A 21,511-nucleotide genomic window follows, 5' to 3' on the forward strand; every position below is an offset into this window, starting at 1 on the left:
CTTAAGTTCCTGATTTTAATGTTGGTATGTTACTAAACTTCTCTTATTCTAATACTTTAGGTTTTCTCAGATTTTCTTAAACAATAGTCTTATCATCTGTAAACATTTATACATCCTAGTCTTATAATTTTGAGTAAAAAATCTCAGAAAAATAGGCATGATACAATGCCTTTCATTTAAAATTAAGAAACACTGTATACGAACAATACTACATATATATATATATATTTATATATTATATATATTTATAGGTATAAATATATATTTTAGAGATATGTAGTAAAACTACAAAGAAATGCATGGATATGACAAAAAAACAATTTAGCATAGTAGCTACCTCTGTACAGGAGTCTTGAGAATGTGATTAGGGACAAGAACCTAAGGGATTTCAACCGAATTTCTAATATTTTATTTCTTAAATTGGATAATGGATACATGGAATTTCATCTTATTATGTTTTTTATCTTTATCTGTGTTAGAAATATTATGTAATTGAAATACATATAAAACAAAGAAAAAGTCATATATAGAATATATATTTATCCTTTGTTTCTAAATTTCCATTACAAAGACTAGAATGCTAAGAATAATATTGATATAATAGCAGGGATTCTGTGCACATCTAGGAAAATCTAGGAAGAAGGCTCACTATTGGTTTATTTTATCCTATTGAAATTATACATCTTTTTTCTTCTATTTTACTTAGAGCTCATTCTGAGTTACTGCAATTGTTTCTGTTTTTAAACAAGAACGTGTGACAAATTTCATTAAATACCCTTTTGGCATCTATGGAGATGATTATCTAGTTTTTAAAAATTTGATATATCAATACAATGAATTATGTTAAAAGATTCCTGATACTATTCTAACATTGGAATCATGGAATAACCTGGGTTGTTTTATTATGTGGCATTCAATTTGCTAATATTTCACTTAGGATTTCTGCATTTGTGAAAGTTTGATTCGCATAGAGTGTTCTTTGGGGGGCAACCTAGGTTAGGTATTATTATTCGGGGTCAGGCTAGCTTTACAAGATGATTTGGGAAGCTTATCTTCTCTTACTAAGCTCTGAAAGTTGAAATAGCACAGGAATCAGTTGTTCCTCAAAGATCTGAAAAATCCTGTTAGTGAAATTTCTTGGTTCTTTCTCAGGTGGTAGCTCTGCATTTCACCCATGTTTATCAGGTTATTTAAGTTTTCTTCCCCTGTATTTAGATATGCACAGAAAATAGCCTCTTTTACATAAAATTTTAAGTGCAATCATTTTTATATGTCTTCTATACCTATGCTAAAAGCTTCTTTTTTCATTCCTAATTTTCTGTAAATTTTGTTTCTCCCTTTTTTTCTTGATTATCTTCACTGGATGTTTATTTTATTGTGCTTTTCAAAGAATCACCTCGTGGACCTGAAAATTCAGTATTTTTCCATGTATCGATAACTGCCTTTATTTTAAACTAATCCCTTCTCCCTGTGGGTTGATTTTGTTGTCCTTTTCTAGCTTTTTAGGTTCATATATTTGCACTCTTGTTGCAATTAATGATTCTAACTTTACTTGGAATTCAAGTTTGGCTGCATCTCATCCTCCTGTCATACGGTGTTATCATTATCACTACTTTCTAAGAATTTTTTAACCCAAGAGTGTGTTTGTTTATCCTTTTATAGATTTCTTGTCTTACTATAACATATGTACAACTCTGCCTGCCAAAGTAGGAACTGTCTACATTTTCCTTTCAGACTGTCTTACGATGCTTTTCTAAATCTTCCACAAAGATTTGTAAAGATATAATCTCTTTGGTTGTATGGACCAAAGAGATTATATTAATCATATTAATCATATTATTCAACTTCTATAATTGGTTTGTCAGAGACTGCAAGAAATGTGTTACAGTTTTATAAAGACTATGGTTTTACAATTTTCATTTCATATTTCATCAATATTTTTATATCATATATTTCAACATAATGCTATTTAATAAAGAGACTCAGAGCTATTCTTTGGAAACTGTGACATTTATCAATAAAATAATTTTCTCTGGCTTGATAGTTTTGTCCTAAATTGTATTTTGTCTGCTATATTTTTCTCTCTCTCTCTTTTTTTTATTTGGCTGTGCTGCATGGCTTGTGGGATCTTAGTTCCCCCACCAGGGTTCGAACCCAGGCCCCCTGAAGTGGAAGCATGGAGTTTTAATCACTGGCCACCAGGGAATTCCTGTCTGCTTTTAATATTATAGTTAGTAGGTAATTAATATTATTTTCTTTTGGTCTGAATTTGCCATTACATCTTTTCCTATCTCTTTATTTAACATCTTTATTGGAGTATAATTGCTTTACAATGTTGTGTTAGTTTCTGCTGTATAACAAAGTGAATCAGCTATATGTATACATATATCCCCATATCTCCTTATTTTTACCTATTAGTTTTATTGGTTCATGGCTTATCGCCAATTTATTTGCTCTGGATTTCCCACACACTTTTTTTTTCTTGCGGTACGCGGGCCTCTCACTGCTGTGGCCTCTCCCGTTGCGGAGCACAGGCTCCGGATGCGCAGGCTCAGCGGCCATGGCTCACGGGCCCAGCCGCTCCGCGGCATGTGGGATCTTCCTGGACCGGGGCATGAACCCGCGTCCCCTGCATCGGCAGGCGGACTCTCAACCACTGCGCCACCAGGGAAGCCCCCACCCCACTTTTTGATTAATTTATTTGTCTGCTGGAATATTTCTTTGAGTCACTTTTTCAGAAAGGGCATGTACATAATACACATTCTTTTTGAGTGTCCATGTAATATTTAAAAGAAACTATTTCTGTAGAAGGCAAAGTTTGATATACTATTAAGTAATAAAAGCAAGTTATTAATTCATATGAATACCATGACCTCATTGTGTTTGTGTATGTGTGTAAACATTTATACAGATGTGTGATTATATTTATAAGCATATATCCATACAGAGGTACACCGAAATAGAAAAGGAATATGTGGTAAAGAGTAAACTGTTATAATATTTAGACGGGAGAGCTACATACCTTTTAAAATATTTTCTAATTTTTCTCTAATAAGCATGTAATAATTAAAAACTGAGTTTTCATTTTTTTTAAAGAGTTACTATACTACCATAAGAAAATATATTCTGAGCTCAATATGGTAATAGAGAAAAAATTAATAGGAAAAAAGAAATCTAGTAATAACAAATGAGATTTTCAGTGATTTGCTGGATATGTGGAAAGAGCTGGACTTGAGAATCAAAAGCCAGGGTCAAGTCCTGGATCTGACACTCATGCTCTGTGAAACTGAGCAAGCTGATTTTTTCTAAAACTCAGTTTCTTACTACTGGAAATGAAGGCAATAATAACTGTACCTATTTTCTAAGATCACGAGAGAGTGACATGAGATAAAAGAAAAGTGCTTTGTAAAAGTTAAAGCACCACAAAAAACGTTAGTTATTCCTATTTTATTTTTAACTATAAAAAGAGGCTTTTGTCTTAAAAACTGAGGCATTTCAAAGACAGCAAAAAGTAAATGCTCAAGAAAAGACAGGGCTATGGTTTTACGTTGGTAGAAGTTCAGCCTTTCAGGTTCTGTAATACGGGAAGGCACGACTCATGTGTTCATCGATGAAAATCATGGGAATCGAAGGCTACAATCCTAGGCGGCTGTCAGTATCTGCACATTTTTAGGAAGCTGAACACTAGTTTCAGGGTGGCAGTATGGATCCAGCCATAAAATGCAAGTTAAATCTGTTCCCTAGTCTTCATTTTTGTCTTTTACTTTGAAAATATCAAAGCCACTGTAAATGGGACTAATAATCTTCCCCTTGTCTGTTTCACAAGATTCTAATAGGTATGGTAAGGTGCAGTAATACAGACTCAGGAGCACTGTAAAATGTAAGGGGCTGTACAAACGGAAGAGATAATTATTCATAGTAGTTAGCATGGTTAAATCTCTCAAGAGCATACTTGACAAATTCTCTTCTTGCTTGAAGCACTTTTCTCTTTCCTGGGTGAGTGCTTGTGGGATGATGATGTAACATTAATTAGAAAGTGTGTGTCTGTGTGTGTGTGTGTGTGAGAGAGAGAGAGAGAGAGAGAGAGAGAGAGAGAGAGAGAGAGAGAGACACTCCTTGGAAATGAGAGAGCAGAGGTGGGCAATTAAGAAAAGAGGAGGAGGGAAGTTCATGTGAATTCAAGTTTAGTCCAAACTCCAAGTCCTTTACTAATACCCACATAAAGCACTGGCCATAACTGCAGAGGTACAAACCTACCTCCTAGTGTAGCTTGAAAAGTTAGAATGTTTTGACTGTAGCCATTTAGTGACAGAGGGAGCAAATGGCTGTTAGTGTGCTGGCCACGAGTGCGTCAAATTCAGGAAACTTCAAGTGTTTAGTCTCCTGTGGAGTTGGCCTCCTATTTCCTGAGGTCTTTTAATCGCTTGGATTGCAACTATAATAAAAATGTCTGTACCAACTTCCACTGCTGGAGAGTCAGGAGTTGGATTTCACCCACTCTGAGTAAGAGCCCTGGTTTAGGGGAAGATCCTTGGCTGCCATTTCATAAACAGACTTTCTGAGAATCTCTGATGCAGCGTGTCTCTAGGCCCAGACTCTTTGGCAATGCTGAGAACACAGCAATTCTTCTGTAAATCTGTACTTATGAGTAAACCTGTCTCATTAAGGGCAGAAGGACACGTAAGTGGGAGGCATGGTTGCTGCCTATACCAACACAAAAATCTTCTTAAGCAAAACATGAACCTCTTCTTCTCATATATGTCCTCATATTCTTTCTATGACATCTATTTATTTCAGTATTTCCATAGCAACTGCAGCTATGAAATTACCCCAGACATAGAGGATTTCTAAATTCTATCAGATTAAGCTAAGGGAAAAAGCAATGAGAATAATGTTATCAATCAGATTAAGCCCTTATATTAGTGAACAATTTCTTCATGATGTACAAAGTATGATACTTGTTCATTCCTTCCCTTTGAAGACAAGGAAGAAGTTAATATCTCCCTTTAATAAATGAGGATACTGGTACTCAGAAATTAAATGACTTATCTAACATCACACCAGGAGAGCAAAGACTAGAACCAATGTATTCTATTTACATCACTTTCCTTCCCAAAGAAGCTTAGCGCTCTTAATTTTAATTTGTTCATTTATCCAAATCCATAAGAATAATCAAAACTAAGCTTTTAATAGATCTATCATCAAATTAGAAAAGCTTCTCATTGATTTTGCTAATCATAAAAACTCAAATTAAAAACAATTACATAATGCATCTATTAAAAATTGGTTCAAAAGAAACGTAAACGAACCTCTTCAGTAGTGGATACGGTATAGTTTAACATTTGGTCTCATTATTGCTCATGGTTCTGAAAATTGGAAAAACCTTTTTAAGTAAATCCAGTAAAAGTTCTCCAAATTGTCATAAAGTAAGCTTGGTAACATAAATCAAAGGATTTATGTTAAGAGCATAATTCAAAATAAAATAACATAAAAATTTGTACTCATTTATAGGCACATTATGTACAATACTAAAAGTTTGGAAAATACCCAATATCTTCCTAGTGGCCAATGGTTTTAAAATGTGGTGTGTAAACATAATGTAAAACTAAACTGATAAAAAGCTAAAATGGAAATTATTAACAATGGAAAGCTATATACATATTTACATTAAGTCAATCAACAGAAAATACAAAGGAAAGCATGTACAAAATGATTAAAGAGAATTACAATGCTTTACTAAATCCAAATTTGTTTTATTACAGCTATGTACATGTAAGCATTAAGGATTCAAGAGATCATAGGAAAATATGAATAATCATTAAATCAAAGATAAAGCCATAACTGGTATAGTCTCTCTCCAAATTATGTAAATGTTTAATTTAAATATGATCTTAAGTTGATCAGTAACCAACATAAGAAAGAATAAATTAAATTTATATTAGACTGGTCTCCTTCCTGAACTCAGAGCATCAAACAGGGTGGTCCTTACACAGAAATAACTAACTAAATAAACCACTATCTTCAATATTCTGATTCCATCAACCAAAAAAAAAAAGGCACAGACTGAGCCCAGGGCTTAGTTTTCTCTGTTTTGTACAGGATGTCTTTCAGACATCTTGTTTCCACTAATGGAACAAAAGGCAATTTGAATGAATGACATTGCTCTATCCTAAGGGCTTTGGTTCCAAGAGAGATACATACAGCCCTAGGGTCCTCCTTAAACAAACTCTATTTTCAAAACAAACTTATGTCATTTTATTATCTCAGCTTCCCAAACCTCCCCCAAAAGAGAACTCTACATTTTCCGTGTGGCAGCTTATTGGACTCATGAAAGTTCAGAAGAACTTAAAATGCTAAAACATCCATCTGAGGGCTTGAGGGCTGTGCTGAACTCTGAAATCAATATCGAACAAGGAAAGGTCTTTCAGTAAAGCTTAACTGAATTCTGATAAGAATTAAATTGCATTTAGAGTCACCACGGATAGATCTCATTAAAGAAAAATCTTGATTAAAGTTTCTTCAGAGGGAGTAAAGTCAAAAAGGATGGTAAGAATTTCCATTATTTGAATTCACCCACTTCTTCCAAGGATGTGATTAAATATCACTCAGATAGTGCGCCTTGTCACGAGCATAGTATAGTAACAGGCAACCAAGGCCTAAGGAAACACATCCTAAAGAATCACTGAGCTGCTCCGCCTGGAATGGAGATGGAAACCTCAGCCCACGACTGTACAAGCTCATAATTAGCCAGCTTAGACTTTCTTAAGTTTTACTATACCCTCAGGAGAGCAAGCAAAGCTTTTAAAAATGAGAGAGGGGTTAAGTCTGAGATTTCCCAAGCCCGATGCATCTCACTACACATGTAAGACTTTCAGAAACGCTAAACAGGCCAGAAATCTTATGAAAATTAATCTCAGAATAACATTAATTCCACTAGCCTTCCCTGAGCCAGACAAGTATGCTTTACAAGCACTGCCTCATTTCATACCTGCAAGTCTGGGGAGAATCCAGTCTCATCACCATTATATATATGAGGAAACTGAGGCTGAGAAAGATCAAGGAACTTTCCCAAGGAGTCAAAGTATTAAGTGATGCAGCGCGCCTCAGGCTGGGGCAACGTCATGCCGGCCGCCTCTGCAGCTGCAGGCTCGCCCCGCATCTGTACCCCTCCCTCCCCGCAGCCTGAGTGAGCTGGAGCCCCCAAATCAGTGGCTCCTTTAACCCCCTCCTGTCTGAGCGAAGAACAGACGCCCTCAGGCAACCTACACGCAGAGGCGGGGCCAAATCCAAAGGTGAACCCGGGAGCTGTGCCAACAGAGAAGAGAAAGGGAAATCTCTCCCAGCAGCCTCAGGAACCACGGATTAAATCTCCACAATCAACTTGATGTACCCTGCATCTGTGGAATACCTGAATAGACAACGAATCATCCCAAATTGAGGAGGTGGATTTTGGGAGCAAAGATATATATATATTTTTTTCCTTTTTCTCTTTCTGTGAGGGTGTATGTATATGCTTCTGTGTGTGATTTTGTCTGTATAGCTTTGCTTTTACCATTTGTCCTAGGGTTCTGTCCATCCATTTTTTGGTTTTTTTCTACTTAAAAAAATTTTTCTTAATAATTATTTTTATTTTAATAATTTTATTTACTTTATCTTATTTTATCTTCTTCCTTTCTTTCTTTCTCCCTTTCTTTCTTTCTTTTCTTCCTTCCTCCCTCCCTCCCTCTCTCTCTCTTCTTTCTTTCACTTTCTTTCTTTCTTTCTTTCTTTCATTCATTCATTCTTCTACTAATTCTTTCTTTCTACTTTTACTACCTTTTATTCTGAGCTGTGTAGATGAAAGGCTCTTGGTGCTCCAGCCAGGCATCAGGGCTGTACCCCTGAGGTGGGAGAGCCAACTTCAGGACACTGGTCCGCAAGAGACCTCCAAGCTCCACGTAATATCAAATGGAAAAAAATCTCCCAGAGATCTCCATCTCAATGCCAAGATCCAGCTTCACTCAACGACCAGCAAGCTACACTGCTGGACACCCTATGCCAAACAACTAGCAAGACAGGAACACAGCCCAACCCATTAGCAGAGAGGCTGCCTAAAATCATAATAAGGCCACAGACACCCCAAAACACACCACCAGATGTGGACCTGCCCACCAGAAAGACAAGATCCAGCCTCATCCACCAGAACACAGGCACTAGTCCCCGCTATCAGGAAGCCTACACAACCCACTGAACCAACTTTAGCCACTGGGGACAGACACCAAAAACAACAGGAACTACGAACCTGCAGCCTGCACAAAGGAGACACCAAACACAGTAAGATAAGCAAAATGAGAAGACAGAAAAACACACAGCAGATGAAAGAGCAAGATAAAAACCCACCAGACCTAACAAATGAAGACGAAATAGGCAGTCTACCTGAAAAAGAATTCAGAGTAATAAGAGTAAAGATGATCCAAAATCTTGGAAATAGAATAAATACAAGAAACGTTTAACAAGGACCTAGAAGAACTAAAGAGCAAACAAACAATGATAAACAACACAATAAATGAAATTAAAAATTCTCTAGAAGGGATCAATAGCAGAATAACTGAGGCAGAAGAACGGATAAGTGACCTGGAAGATAAAATAGTGGAAATTACTGCAGAGCAGAATAAAGAAAAAAGAATGAAAAGAACTGAGAACAGTCTCAAAGACCTCTGGGACAACATTAAATGCACCAACATTCAAATGATAGGGGTCCCAGAAGAAGAAGAGAAAAAGAAGGGGACTAAGAAAATATTTGAAGAGATTATAGTTGAAAACTTCCCTAATACGGGAAAGGAAATAGTTAATCAAGTCCAGGAAGCACAGAGACTCCCATACAGTATAAATCCAAGGAGAAACACGCCAAGACACATATTAATCAAACTATCAAAAATTAAATACAAAGAAAAAATATTAAAAGCAGCAAGGGACAAACAAGAAATAACACACAAGGGAATCTCCATAAGGTTAACAGCTGACCTGTCAGCAGAAACTCTGCAAGCCAGAGGGAGTGACAGGACATATTTAAAGTGATGAAGGAGAAAAACCTACAACCAAGATTATTCTACCCAGCAAGGATCTCATTCAGATTTGATGGAGAAATTAAAACCTTTACAGATAAGCAAAAGTTAAGAGAATTCAGCACCACCAAACCAGCTTTACAACAAATGCTAAAGGAACTTCTCTAGGGAGGAAACACAAGAGAAGGAAAAGACCTACAATAACAACCCAAAACAATTAAGAAAATGGGAATAGGAACATATATATCAATAATTACCTTAAATGTAAAGGGATTAAATGTTCCAACCAAAAGAAATAGACTGGCTGAATGGACAGCAAAACAAGACCTGTATATATGCTGTCTACAAGAGACCCATTTCAGACCTAGGGACACATACAGACTGAAAGTGAGGGGATGGAAAAAGATATTCCATGCAAATGGAAGTCAAAAGAAAGCTGGAGAACCAATTCTCATATCAGACAAAATAGACTTTAAAATAAAGCCTATTACAAGAGACAAAGAAGTACACTACATAATGATCAAGGGATCGATCCAAGAAGATATAAAAATTGTAAATATTTATGCACCCAACATAGGAGCACCTCAGTACATAAGGCAAATATTAACAGCCATAAAAGGGGAAATCGAAAGTAACACAATCATAGTAGGGGACTTTAACACCCCACTTTCACCAATGGACAGATCATCCAAAATGAAAATAAATAAGGAAACACAAGCTTTAAATGATACATTAAACAAGATGGATGTAATTGATATTTATAGGACATTCCATCCAAAAACAACAGAATACACATTCTCCTCAAGTGCTCATGGAACATTCTGCAGGATAGATCATATCTTGAGTCACAAATCAAGACTTGGTAAATTTAAGAAAATTGAAATCGTATCAAGTATGTTTTCTGACCACAACGCTATAAGACTAGATATCAATTACAGGAAAAAATCTGTAAAAAATACAAACACATGGAGGCTAAACAATACACTACTTAATAACCAAGAGATCACTGAAGAAATCAAAGAGGAAATCAAAAAATACCTAGAAACAAATGACAATGAAAACATGACGACCCAAAACCTATGGGATGCAGCAAAAGCAGTTCTAAAGGGAAGTTTATAGCAATAGACTCCTACCTTAAGAAACAAGAAACATCTCAAATAAACAACCTAACCTTACACCTAGAGCAATTAGAGAAAGAAGAACAACATAACCCCAAAGTTAGCAGAAGGAAAGAAATCATAAAGATCAAATCAGAAATAAATCAAAAAGAAATGAAGGAAACGACAGCAAAGATCAATAAAACTAAAAGCTGGTTCTTTGAGAAGATAAACAAAATTGAGAAACCATTAGCCAGACTCATCAAGAAAAAAAGGGAGAAGACTCAAATCAATGGAATTAGAAATGAAAAAGGAGAAGTAACAACTGACATTGCAGAAATACAAAGGACCATGAGAGATTACTAAAAGCAACTCTATGCCAATAAAATGGACAACCTGGAAAAAAATGGATAAATTCTTAGAAATGCACAACCTTCCGAGACTGAACCAGGAAGAAACAGAAAATATGAACAGTCCAATCACAAGCACTGAAATTGAAACTGTGATTAAAAATCTTCCAACACACAAAAGCCCAGGACCAGATGGCTTCACAGAGGAATTCCATCCAATATTTAGAGAAGAGCTAACACCTATCCTTCTCAAACTCTTCCAAAATATAGCAGAGGGAGGAACACTCCCAAACTCATTCTACGAGGCCACCATCACCCTGATACCAAAACCTGACAAAGATGTCACAAAGAAAAAAAAAACTACAGGCCAATATCACTGATGAACATAGATGCAAAAATCCTTAACAAAATACTAGCAAACAGAATCCAACAACACAGTAAAAGGATCATACACCATGATCAAGTGGGGTTTATCCCAGGAATCCAAGAGTTCTTCAATATGTGGAAATCAATGAATGTGATACACCATATTAACAAACGGAAGGAGAAAAACCATATGATCATCTCAATATATGCAGAGGAAGCTTTTGAAAAAATTCAACACCCATTTATGATAAAAACCCTGCAGAAAGTAGGCATAGAGGGAACTTTCCTCATCATAATAAAGGCCATATATGACAAATCCACAGCTAACATCGTCCTCAATGGTGAAAAACTGAAACCATTTCCACTAAGATCAGGAACATGACAAGGTTGCCTACTCACACCACTATTATTCAACATAGTTTTGGAAGTTTTACCCACAGGAATCAGAGAAGAAAAAGAAATAAAAGGAATCCAAATTGGAAAAGAAGAAGTAAAGCTGTCACTGTTTGCAGATGACATGATACTATACACAGAGAATCCTAAAGATGCTACCGGAAAACTACTAGAGCTAATCAATGAATTTGGTAAAGTAGCAGGATACAAAATTAATGCACAGAAATCTCTGGCATTCCTATACACTAATGATGAAATAACGGAAAGTGAAATCAAGAAAACACTCCCATTTACCATTGCAACAAAAAGAATAAAACATCTAGGAATAAACCTACCTAAGTAGACAAAAGACCTGTATGCAGAAAATTATAAGACACTGATGAAAGAAATTAAGGAAGATACAAATAGATGGAGAGATATACCATGTTCTCGGATTGGAAGAATCAACATTGTGAAAATGACTCTACTACCCAAAGCAATCTACAGATTCAATGCAATCCCTATCAAACTACCACTGTCATTTTTCACAGAACTAGAACAAAAAATTTCACAATTTGTATGGAAATGCAAAAGACCCCGAATAGCCAAAGCAATCTTGAGAACGAAAAACGGAGCTGGAGGAATCAGGCTCCCTGACTTCAGACTATACTACAAAGCTACAGTAATCAAGACAGTATGGTACTGGCACAAAAACAGAAAAATAGATTAATGGAACAGGATAGAAAGCCCAGAGATAAACCCACGCACATATGGTCACCGTATCTTTGATAAAGGAGGCAGGAATGTACAGTGGAGAAAGGACAGCCTCTTCCATAAGTGGTGCTGGGAAAACTGGACAGGTACATGTAAAAGTATGAGCTTAGATCACTCCCTAACACCATACACAAAAATAAGCTCAAAATGGATTAAAGACCTAAATGTAAGTCCAGAAACTATCAAACTCTTAGAGGAAAACATATGCAGAACACTCTATGATATAAATCACAGCAAGATCCTTTATGACCCACCTCCTAGAGAAATTAAAAGAAAAAGAAAAATAAACAAATGGGACCTAATGAAACTTCAAAGCTTTTGCACAGCAAAGGAAACCATAAACAAGACCAAAAGACAACTCTCAGAATGGGAGAAAATATTTTTCTCCCATTGCAAATGGAGGAACTGACAAAGGATTAATCTCCAAAATATATAAACAGCTCATGCAGCTCAATCACAAAAAAAACAAACAACCCAATCCAAAAATGGGCAGAAGACCTAAATAGACATTTCTCCAAAGAAGATATACAGACTGCCAACAAACACATGAAAGAATGCTCAACATCATTAATCATTAGAGAAATGCAAATCAAAACTACAATGAGATATCATCTCACACCAGTCAGAATGGCCATCATCAAAAAATCTAGAAACAATAAATGCTGGAGAGGGTGTGGAGAAAAGGGAACCCTCTTGCACTGCTGGTGGGAATGTGAATTGTACAGACACTATGGAGAACAGTATGGAGGTTCCTTAAAAAACTACAAATAGAACTACCATAGGACCCAGCAATCCCACTACTGGGCATATACCCTGAGAAAACTATAATTCAAAAAGAGTGATGTACCAAAATGTTCATTGCCGCTCTATTTACAATAGCCCAGAGATGGATACAACCTAAGTGTCCATCATTGGATGAATGGATAAAGAAGATGTGGCAAATATATACAATGGAATATTACTCAGCCATAAAAAGAAACAAAATTGAGCTATTTGTAATGAGGTGGATAGACCTAGAGTCTGTCATACAGAGTGAAGTCAGTCAGAAAGAGAAAGACAAATACCGTATGCTAACACATATATATGGAATCTAAGAAAAAAAAAAGTCATGAAGAACCTAGGGGCAAGACAGGAATAAAGACACAGACCTACTAGAGAATGGACTTGAGGATATGGGGAGGGGGAAGGGTAAGCTGTGCCAAAGCGAGAGAGGCATGGACATATATACACTACCAAATGTAAGGTAGATAGCTAGTGGGAAGCAGCCGCATGGCACAGGGAGATCAGCTTGGTGCTTTGTGACCGCCTAGAGGGGTGGGATAGGTAGGGTGGGAGGGAGGGAGACGCAAGAGGGAAGAGATATGGGGATATATGTATATGTATAACTGATTCACTTTGTTATAAAGAAGAAACTAACACACCATTGTAAAGCAATTATACTCCAATAAGGATGTAAAAAAAATAAAATAAAATAAATGGGGGAAAAAAAGGGTGAAAAATAGACACAAGAATTACAAAAACCAGTGTATTCTGTGGTCACTTAGTGTATGGACAAACAGTCATAGTTGCTTCTCGAGGCTCTGCTGAGCTCACTGTAATAAATAGATTCACTGTGGTCCTAGATCAGTGCGAACGACAAGCCACACAGTCTGTTTACAAAGGTAGGGAATTTTGTAATTTTCTCATTCAACAAAGATTTCTAAGAGTGATATTTGAAACATTTTTACTTCCTAAAGAGGCATACTTTTGTTCACTAGACTTTCCCTGATATGTAATTGTCCCTTCCAAAGCAACGGGATATCACTGTGTTTGTGTTTATGTTCTGGATAAACTAAAGCCTTGTGGTGTGTTTATGTTCTGGATGAACTAAAGCTTTGCGGTGTCTGCACCAAATACGAGACTAGCGTGACCACCTGAATTTAATCCTGGCTTTGACACTAATAAAATAAGTCATTTTCTTCCTCTCTGTGTATTCTCACTTTTTTTTTTTAATAAATTTATTGATTCATTTTTGCCTGCATTGGGTCTTTGTTGCTGCATGCAGGCTAGTTGCAGCGAGCGGGGGCTACTCTTCGTTGCGGTGTGCGGGCTTCTCATTGTGGTGGCTTTTTTTGTTGAGGAGCACAGGCTCCAGGCATGCGGGCTTCAGCAGTTGTGGCACATTGGCTCAGCAGTTGTGGCTCGCGTGCTCTAGAGAGCAGGCTCAGTAGTTGTGGCGCACGGGCTTAGCTGCTCCGCGGCATGTGGGATCTTCCTGGACCAGGCCTCGAACCCGTGTCTCCTGCATTGGCAGGCGGATTCTTAACCACTGTGCCACCAGGGAAGTCCCTGTATTCTCACTTCTAAAGAGAGGAGTTAGACAAATGATCTTAACCTTTTTTTTTCCAGCTCCAACATTGTGTGGTACTGTAATGATGTTATATGTGGCCAAGTTGCCCTTGGGGAGGAAAATGAAATAAAATTGAACTTAAGAGATGCAAAACAATATTTAATCCTGCAAGATCTTAATCTTGAAGAAATTTCAGATCAATGCTACAGATTCCAGGGCTGCAATGAGTTTGAGCTTTCAGGTTATGGGAAAATCCCAGTGAGGCCAGAAACTTCTGCAATAAACCTGAACCTCGGGGCTCTGCAAAGCTATGTGTATAACTTCCAATACCTCGCACCCAAGGTTTCTCTTACGTTGGAATGCCAGGGGTGCTGAGGGCCAAATCATGCCTCTTGTGTGGGTTTGCAAAAAAGCACTACTTTTTCCACTAACAAGTGTTCAACAGAGAGATAAAATCGTGTAGAAGGATAGAAAGGAAATTTACTTTAGATTAAAAAAATTTATGTTCTTTTACCAAACTGCTCTATCAGAAGATAGCTTAACGTGTAGATTTCAGTAGCCTGACAAACAGCTAAGATAATGTGACTATGAGTATTTTTTAGTCACCCAGCTATGTTATTAAAATATAGTTGTGTATTTTAAAAAAGGAGACAATTATTAGCTCAGTCAGCATGACTATTTATTTCCCTTTAAGGTACTCTATAATAGTTTCTCTAACTGCATCATGAAAACCTGCTGAGTATGACAGGTAAGAGAAATTCTGGGTAGAAAAAAGGTGATTCAAAGGACCCAGGAGTTTGAAAGACCACTCATAAGTCCCAAGGCCGTGCAACGTTTCTCTACAAATATGACATCAAATACGGAGCGAGATCTAATAAGAAGTGGTGGGACTCTGCTACTTGGGAAACCTTCTGATGCTTTAAGGGGCAACGTGTTAGCTTGTACATATATGCTTGTAAGCCACAGGGAGATGATCTTTCTGGCAGGCCACTAATTGAATGGTAGCCCCATCTAATGCACCCTTTGACCTCATATGAACAGGGGGCATATGGATAAAAATTAAGATATACCAATTTACACACAGGCATATTTTGAAATCTGATGAGAAGCAAAGATCTGATGGCTACGTTTGAGCTAGAGTGACTGGCATTTTGCCAACAAAGTCATCTTTGTAAAGTACCTGAGGACCAAATCTGAACTTACGATGTAGCAGGGCTCACAGTAGGCTTTCTTCTCCACCGCATAGAAGGGCTGCCCTCGGAGCTTGTTGTTACAGACGATGCAGGTAAAACAATCCACGTGGAAGACCTGATCCATGGCAGTGCATCCTGTACCTTCCCCTACTACATTTTCCCCACAGCGAGCACAGCGGCCTGAAAGAAAAAAGGGGTTGACTGTTCAGAACACCTTCAGTCCTTCTGAAGAAGACAATGCGTGGTGGGGACAGCACATCTGTAATGTCAACAGCAGGTGGGATCACCACCGCCGCCATCACCATCATGAGGCAGGATGACCGCTACAGCCCCCATGAGGCCAGCATGACGGGGATTTTACGAATCAGTTGAGAAGTTGACCCTCACAGCCAAGGTCCCACGGAGAGCGACTGAGTAGAACTCAGGTCTCCTGATGTTGAGGCCAGTGCTCTGCCTCTAATCTCACACACAAATTAAGAGGAACATGAGTCAGGATGGTAGGAGTGGAAGGCATAATCTAGAAGAGTCTTTCTCCTTGGACAGACTATGTGTCCAGCTAGACTGTGAGGGAACTGGGTCCAAACTCAAACTTCAACTCCTTCCACAAAAGCCTGGCTTGCAAAACCTCTGCATCCAGCCCTCAGTGACAGGCAGATAAAAAAGTAGTCCCTTTTATTTCCAGATAGCGCTGACGGCTAGAAAGTGTTCTCGTATTGAGCCGGAATGCCTCCTCATTCTGTTACCCAATAGTCCCAGTTCTGTCCTTTAGGGCCTCAAGAAATAAGTCTCATCACTTCCACTTGACACCCTTTAAGATATTACAGATCAGCATTGCCTCCAAGTCTGTTTATAGTTTGAATATCCCTTAATCATGCAACAGTTCCACAGACTGTAGGATTTTGAGTCCCTCATGGCCTAGGTTGTCCCTGTCCAGCCCAGTGTTCTTCAAATTTTCAGCATGATTAAATTGATTTGTGGGGCTTCTGACCACATATGGACACTGTGTTTAGGTTAAAAAAAAACTGCATTAAAATTTGAATAATAACATTAACATGTAATTTACAAAAAAAAAAAATTTATGTCATTGAGAGGCATTGTGCTGGCTGCAGTCTGTATCCATAGCTGGCTTCACCATGGGAATCTTGAGCCAGAGGTCAGAGCCGCATTCAGTTTCCCTTCTTATTCTTTATTTCTACGAAGGTAAAAAGTTCTAACAAGTAATTACAAGTCACTGGGAACGTCAGCAGGAATCGGCAGGCTGTTACAGATAAGCTTTAGCAAAACTAGTGCTTCCTGTGGGTCAGGCATTGTCTATGTGCTTTACGTATATTAACTCATTTCATATTCACAACAACCTATGTGACAAGTACTATTAGTATCCCTATTTTACAGGTGAAGAAACTGGGTTACATAAGTGGTTGACTACCTTCTAGCCCAAGCAGTCTAGCTTCAGTGTCGATGGTCCTAACCATTCTGCTGTCTTGCTTCTGCCTAGTTCTGTGTATCAGGATTGAACACAGAGTTGACACTATGGAGAGATTTCTCACTAAAGGCTGCCTTCAGCCCTCCATCACATTGGATTGACGACTATTTCACACCTAGAAGGGAGGAGGTTTAAATGTTTCAACTTGGGAGAAAAGAGGCAAATGTGTTTCTAATCCTCTCTTGCACTGGCCCTGGAAAGTATTTCTGTACATTTTATTGCAGAATTTGAATGCATCTTTAAAATATAGCCCAAACTATAGAACATTTCCCCCCTAAAGAAAGAGAAATATCAAGCGCTGAAGAAAGAGTCAAACTTTTGGAAACTGAGCCACTTCCACCATAGTTGATATTTTTATTAAGTCTTGACATCATATTCTTGACATTTGATAAACTTTTATAAAATAAATGTTTGTAATAAACTTTGTGGCTTGAGTTACAAACTTCTATCCAAGAGTGAACTTGTGTCTGTTTTTTAGTAAAAGATGTACAACCTTAGAAACGTGCTTTAAAATTTTAGACTCTCATTGCCTTTAGTATCAAAATTAGGATTTTCATATGGCACTATTTTGTGATTATTCAGAAAAAAACACATTGATTTACTAGAAAGTTCACTATACTATGTTTGAAAAGGATGCTAAAAGTCTGAGAGCTTCATGTCACTATCTGACAACATTTCACTACAAAGAACATATTGGGAATTACAGGCGAATGGATCACCAAGTCATAAAGTATAGGCGAATGGATCACCGATCCATAAAATATAATTTAAAAAATTACATCATCATCATCACAGCATTCCAAATTTTCTTTTTCAACTGCTTGTGCAAAATAATCACATTCATCCCAGTGTATATAGATTCATTTCCAATATTTATACTGAATTGTCTTCACTAATGTTTACATTTGTAATATTAATCTAAAGTGGTATTTATGGGATTATCTTTATTACTATTTTTTCTACTTTCAAAGAATCATATTCAAATCACTGATCTATTTTGGCAAACTGAAGAAATAGGGTAATATAGTAATGATAAAAAAAATTGTAGGTTTCGCAGCAGTAGAAAAAAACATACTAATGACATGAAAATACTGTGAGCTTAATGGCAATGTTACTGAACATTGGATAAACAACACCGATCAACATAGGTTTGGTGGTACATATGCAATCTTTAAGATGTGATGATTCATTAAGAGCATATTGGATTCCTGTGAATATTGTAGTTTTACAATTCAGATTCATTAAATGCAAGTCAACAAAATAATTATTTATTACTCTTTCCTTTTCTAGACACCAAACTGGACTCCTTGATACTCCATCAGGGACTACCAGCGATCTGTGGACCACACTTTCGAAAAAATTTGTTCTGGCCAAATGTGATTGACTATTGGTCATGGTGGTCGATGAGACAGGTAGAGGTAGCAATTATGATTCCAGACCATGGCTGCCCAATGTGTAATATCTGGAATCCAGGAGGCTGAGTCTACATGGTTTATGGAGAGTTTGAGAGCTACCCATGAGTATCTAGGAGAAAATTTCAATCACTGATTAAAGGGAAAGGTTGGAGCAGAGCCCTAAAGGGCAGGATGAAAAGCTAAGCTTTGGAATTCTCATTGTATTCAACAGGCATTCCCCAGGTATCTACTCTTTGCCCAGTACTGTAATCTGTATGATACCCAGAAATGAATTAGGCGACGTCAGTGCCTTTCACATCAATTATGAGACTATATAACATCCTACAATCACATGACAAAATGTGGTGTCATCTGAGAAAGTGCTCTGGAGATGCGGGAGGAACATCACACTTGAGACGGCTCAGGAAAGGTTTTGTGGAGAAAGAGGCATTTAAGTCCAACCTTAAAGGATGGAACTTTGACAGGTGGGGATGGCAGAGAAAAAAACATTCTAGTTTTTCCACATAGTGGATGAGTGGCTGGGTTTCCTGGATCCAGACACTCTGCAGTGGCTTGGTGGTGGGACAACAAGGTTTTGTCCTCTCAGCTATGAAAGCAGATGGACTGTGTTCACAAGGAACAATCTTTTCCTTTATATTTTGGAGAATATTCTTCCAGAGTGGGTCAGGCTAATATGCTGGACCCAGACATGACCAGCTTGCTGCCTCCCGTATTTTTCCTATTCTTGGGAGAAATCGGGGACACCAGGCTCGAGGGCAGTCAGTCTGGCACCTTTAAAATCACAAGCACAGAAAAGAGCAAAGAACAAAAATTAAAAATAGCTCTCTCTACACTTTCTGTCTACAGCATGACAGAAAAGATGCCCGAATGTTACCTTTTCACATTAACAAAAATGTACAAACTATACCTTTTAGGGAGGCATTCACAATGGAAAGAAAGTCACTAGAGCATAATACGTCCTTGCCCCTAGAGGGGCTCATGCTACACATCATTAAAAGCATCCTGCAATCTTGCTGCCCATCTTGGAGACAAATATCTGAGCGCTTTTAAACGAGAAAAACCAGGGGAATGGTACCAGACTTGGAGGCATCAGAGTATGAAGGAAACATTGTTGATTAGGGGCCAGTGGAAAGCTCAGGGTCAAGTTCAGACCCAGGGATGGTATGAGGAGCTCACTGGCAAAGCTTAGCACATAACTTAAAAAATCCAAGGACAGGGCTTCCCTGGTGGCGCAGTGGTTGAGAGTCCGCCTGCCGATGCAGGGGACAAGAGTTCGTGCCCTGGTCCGGGAAGATCCTACATGCCGCGGAGCGGCTGGGCCCGTGAGTCATGGCCGCTGAGCCTGTGCATCCGGAGCCTGTGCTCCGCAACGGGAGAGGCCACAGCGGTGAGAGGCCCCCGTACCGCAAAAAAAAAAAAAAAAAGAAAAATCCAAGGGCAGAGAGTTAGACAGACTGGGGGTAACTTTGTCAGTGAATTGAGATGCCAGAACCAAAAAAGTCTTGTCCATGTATTATCGTTTGTTATATATCGATAACGCATTGTATCGATTGTGGAGCCAGTCAGGGATTCTTCTCACCCCTCCCCCTCCTTCTTCCCCACTCCCACAACTATTACAACCTCTGCAAAGTCTCTGAAATGCTTCTCTTCCATCACAGGTCTGCTGCCCACATTGGGCTTATTATCTTTAATGGGTCATTGCAATGACTTCCTGATTGTTCCACTAGCTCTGACTTACTCCCTCTTACAAATGGACAGGCTTTATGGTGGTCTTACTACTTGAGCTAAGTCTAGAAGTTTAGATAGTTTTTGAACAAGCCATTTTAGGAATGGCATGGGTGAAGGGCGACATTACAGTCAAATCTACAAGTTAAGCAAGACAGGTGGAGTGGTGGGACATGGGTTTTCATATTCACTGGTGCCAGCTTTCTCTTTCTGTAACGTGAATTTATTTTCTTTATAATATGAAAATAAAATTTCATTTAAAAATGAAGTTCTTGTGACCAGTACACCATTAATACGATAGGCCATAGACCCTCTTCTGCAGATACTGCTTGTTTCTGAGGTGAGACCAAAAATGTCCAGTCATTTTGAGAGTCGGTGGCATGGTGATGGGGGGGTGACATACTCTCAAACTTGTGCATCATTCAACATCAAAAGCAAACTAGTACATTTATGCAGACATAAAGCCAGGTCACATATGTCTCCATCTCCTCCTTGCCACTTGCCTTGTAACAGAAATTTTTGGCATAAGCAAAATTAATAGTCTATCTTTAAATATTATAATGACTTGAAACTCTATATGCCAATTGTATGATCTATCAGCTTTCTCACTAAGCACCTTTTCAAATATATTCTGAACAAAGTCCTGCTCCAAAAGTTGTATCAATAAAGTTACATCAGAGTAGTGAACTGATAGCAAATTATTCCTAGAAACAAAGCTTGCTCCAATTTACCCTACATGTGTCCACTGGAGTTATCTTCCTAAAGCACAGGCTCCATTAAGTTGATTCAGAAATTATCTTCCACTGAAAGTACAAAAAGATCATAGAACAAGTTTGTACTCTTTATGTGACAGGTCCATATGACATTCACTGAAATCTAGGATGATGGCATTTTCTAATCACCAAAGCTTTTACTTTATGAAACCCTGTAGTATTAATGCATGGCATAATAGATAACCTGTTTTTTAAGCTGCATAAGTCCTAGGACAGTGATTCTCAACCTTGCCTGTATGTTGGAATCATCTGGGGAATTAAAAAAAAAAAAATACTGATCTCTGGGTCCCAGCTCCAGAGATTCTGATTTCATTGGTCTGAGGTGGGATGTCTTAGGATTGGAATTTTTAGAAGCTCTCCAGGTGATTGAAAGTTAAGCCACTGTTCCAAGGGGTGCCTATTTCTGCACTGCTTGTCAGAATAACAGCTGACAAGAATCGTCCAGACAGACCTCATCTGCACGCAAAACAGTTAGGGGACAGACTGTTAACCATGAGTTGGCTGAAAAAAAGAAATTTCTGTGGCATCATAATATATCTTGCTTTTCACCAACAAGAGTAATTTCCCTAATGCTGTCTCTTTATGTCTTA

General features: G+C 38.0%; 1 protein-coding gene across 2 annotated transcripts in view; it reads right to left on the reverse strand.

Annotated features, from left to right (window-relative positions):
- Positions 1-21,511, reverse strand: part of LPP (LIM domain containing preferred translocation partner in lipoma) — a 626,627-nt gene that overhangs the window by 105,332 nt on the left and 499,784 nt on the right. For both annotated transcript variants that reach the window (XM_060010952.1, XM_060010953.1), the window contains exon 8: positions 15,536-15,705. In XM_060010952.1, coding sequence (XP_059866935.1) covers positions 15,536-15,705 — 170 coding nt within the window. The remainder of the gene's footprint in view (positions 1-15,535; positions 15,706-21,511) is intronic.

This window comes from Delphinus delphis, chromosome 4 (assembly GCF_949987515.2).
Source record: "Delphinus delphis chromosome 4, mDelDel1.2, whole genome shotgun sequence".
NCBI classification, from domain to species: domain Eukaryota; kingdom Metazoa; phylum Chordata; class Mammalia; order Artiodactyla; family Delphinidae; genus Delphinus; species Delphinus delphis.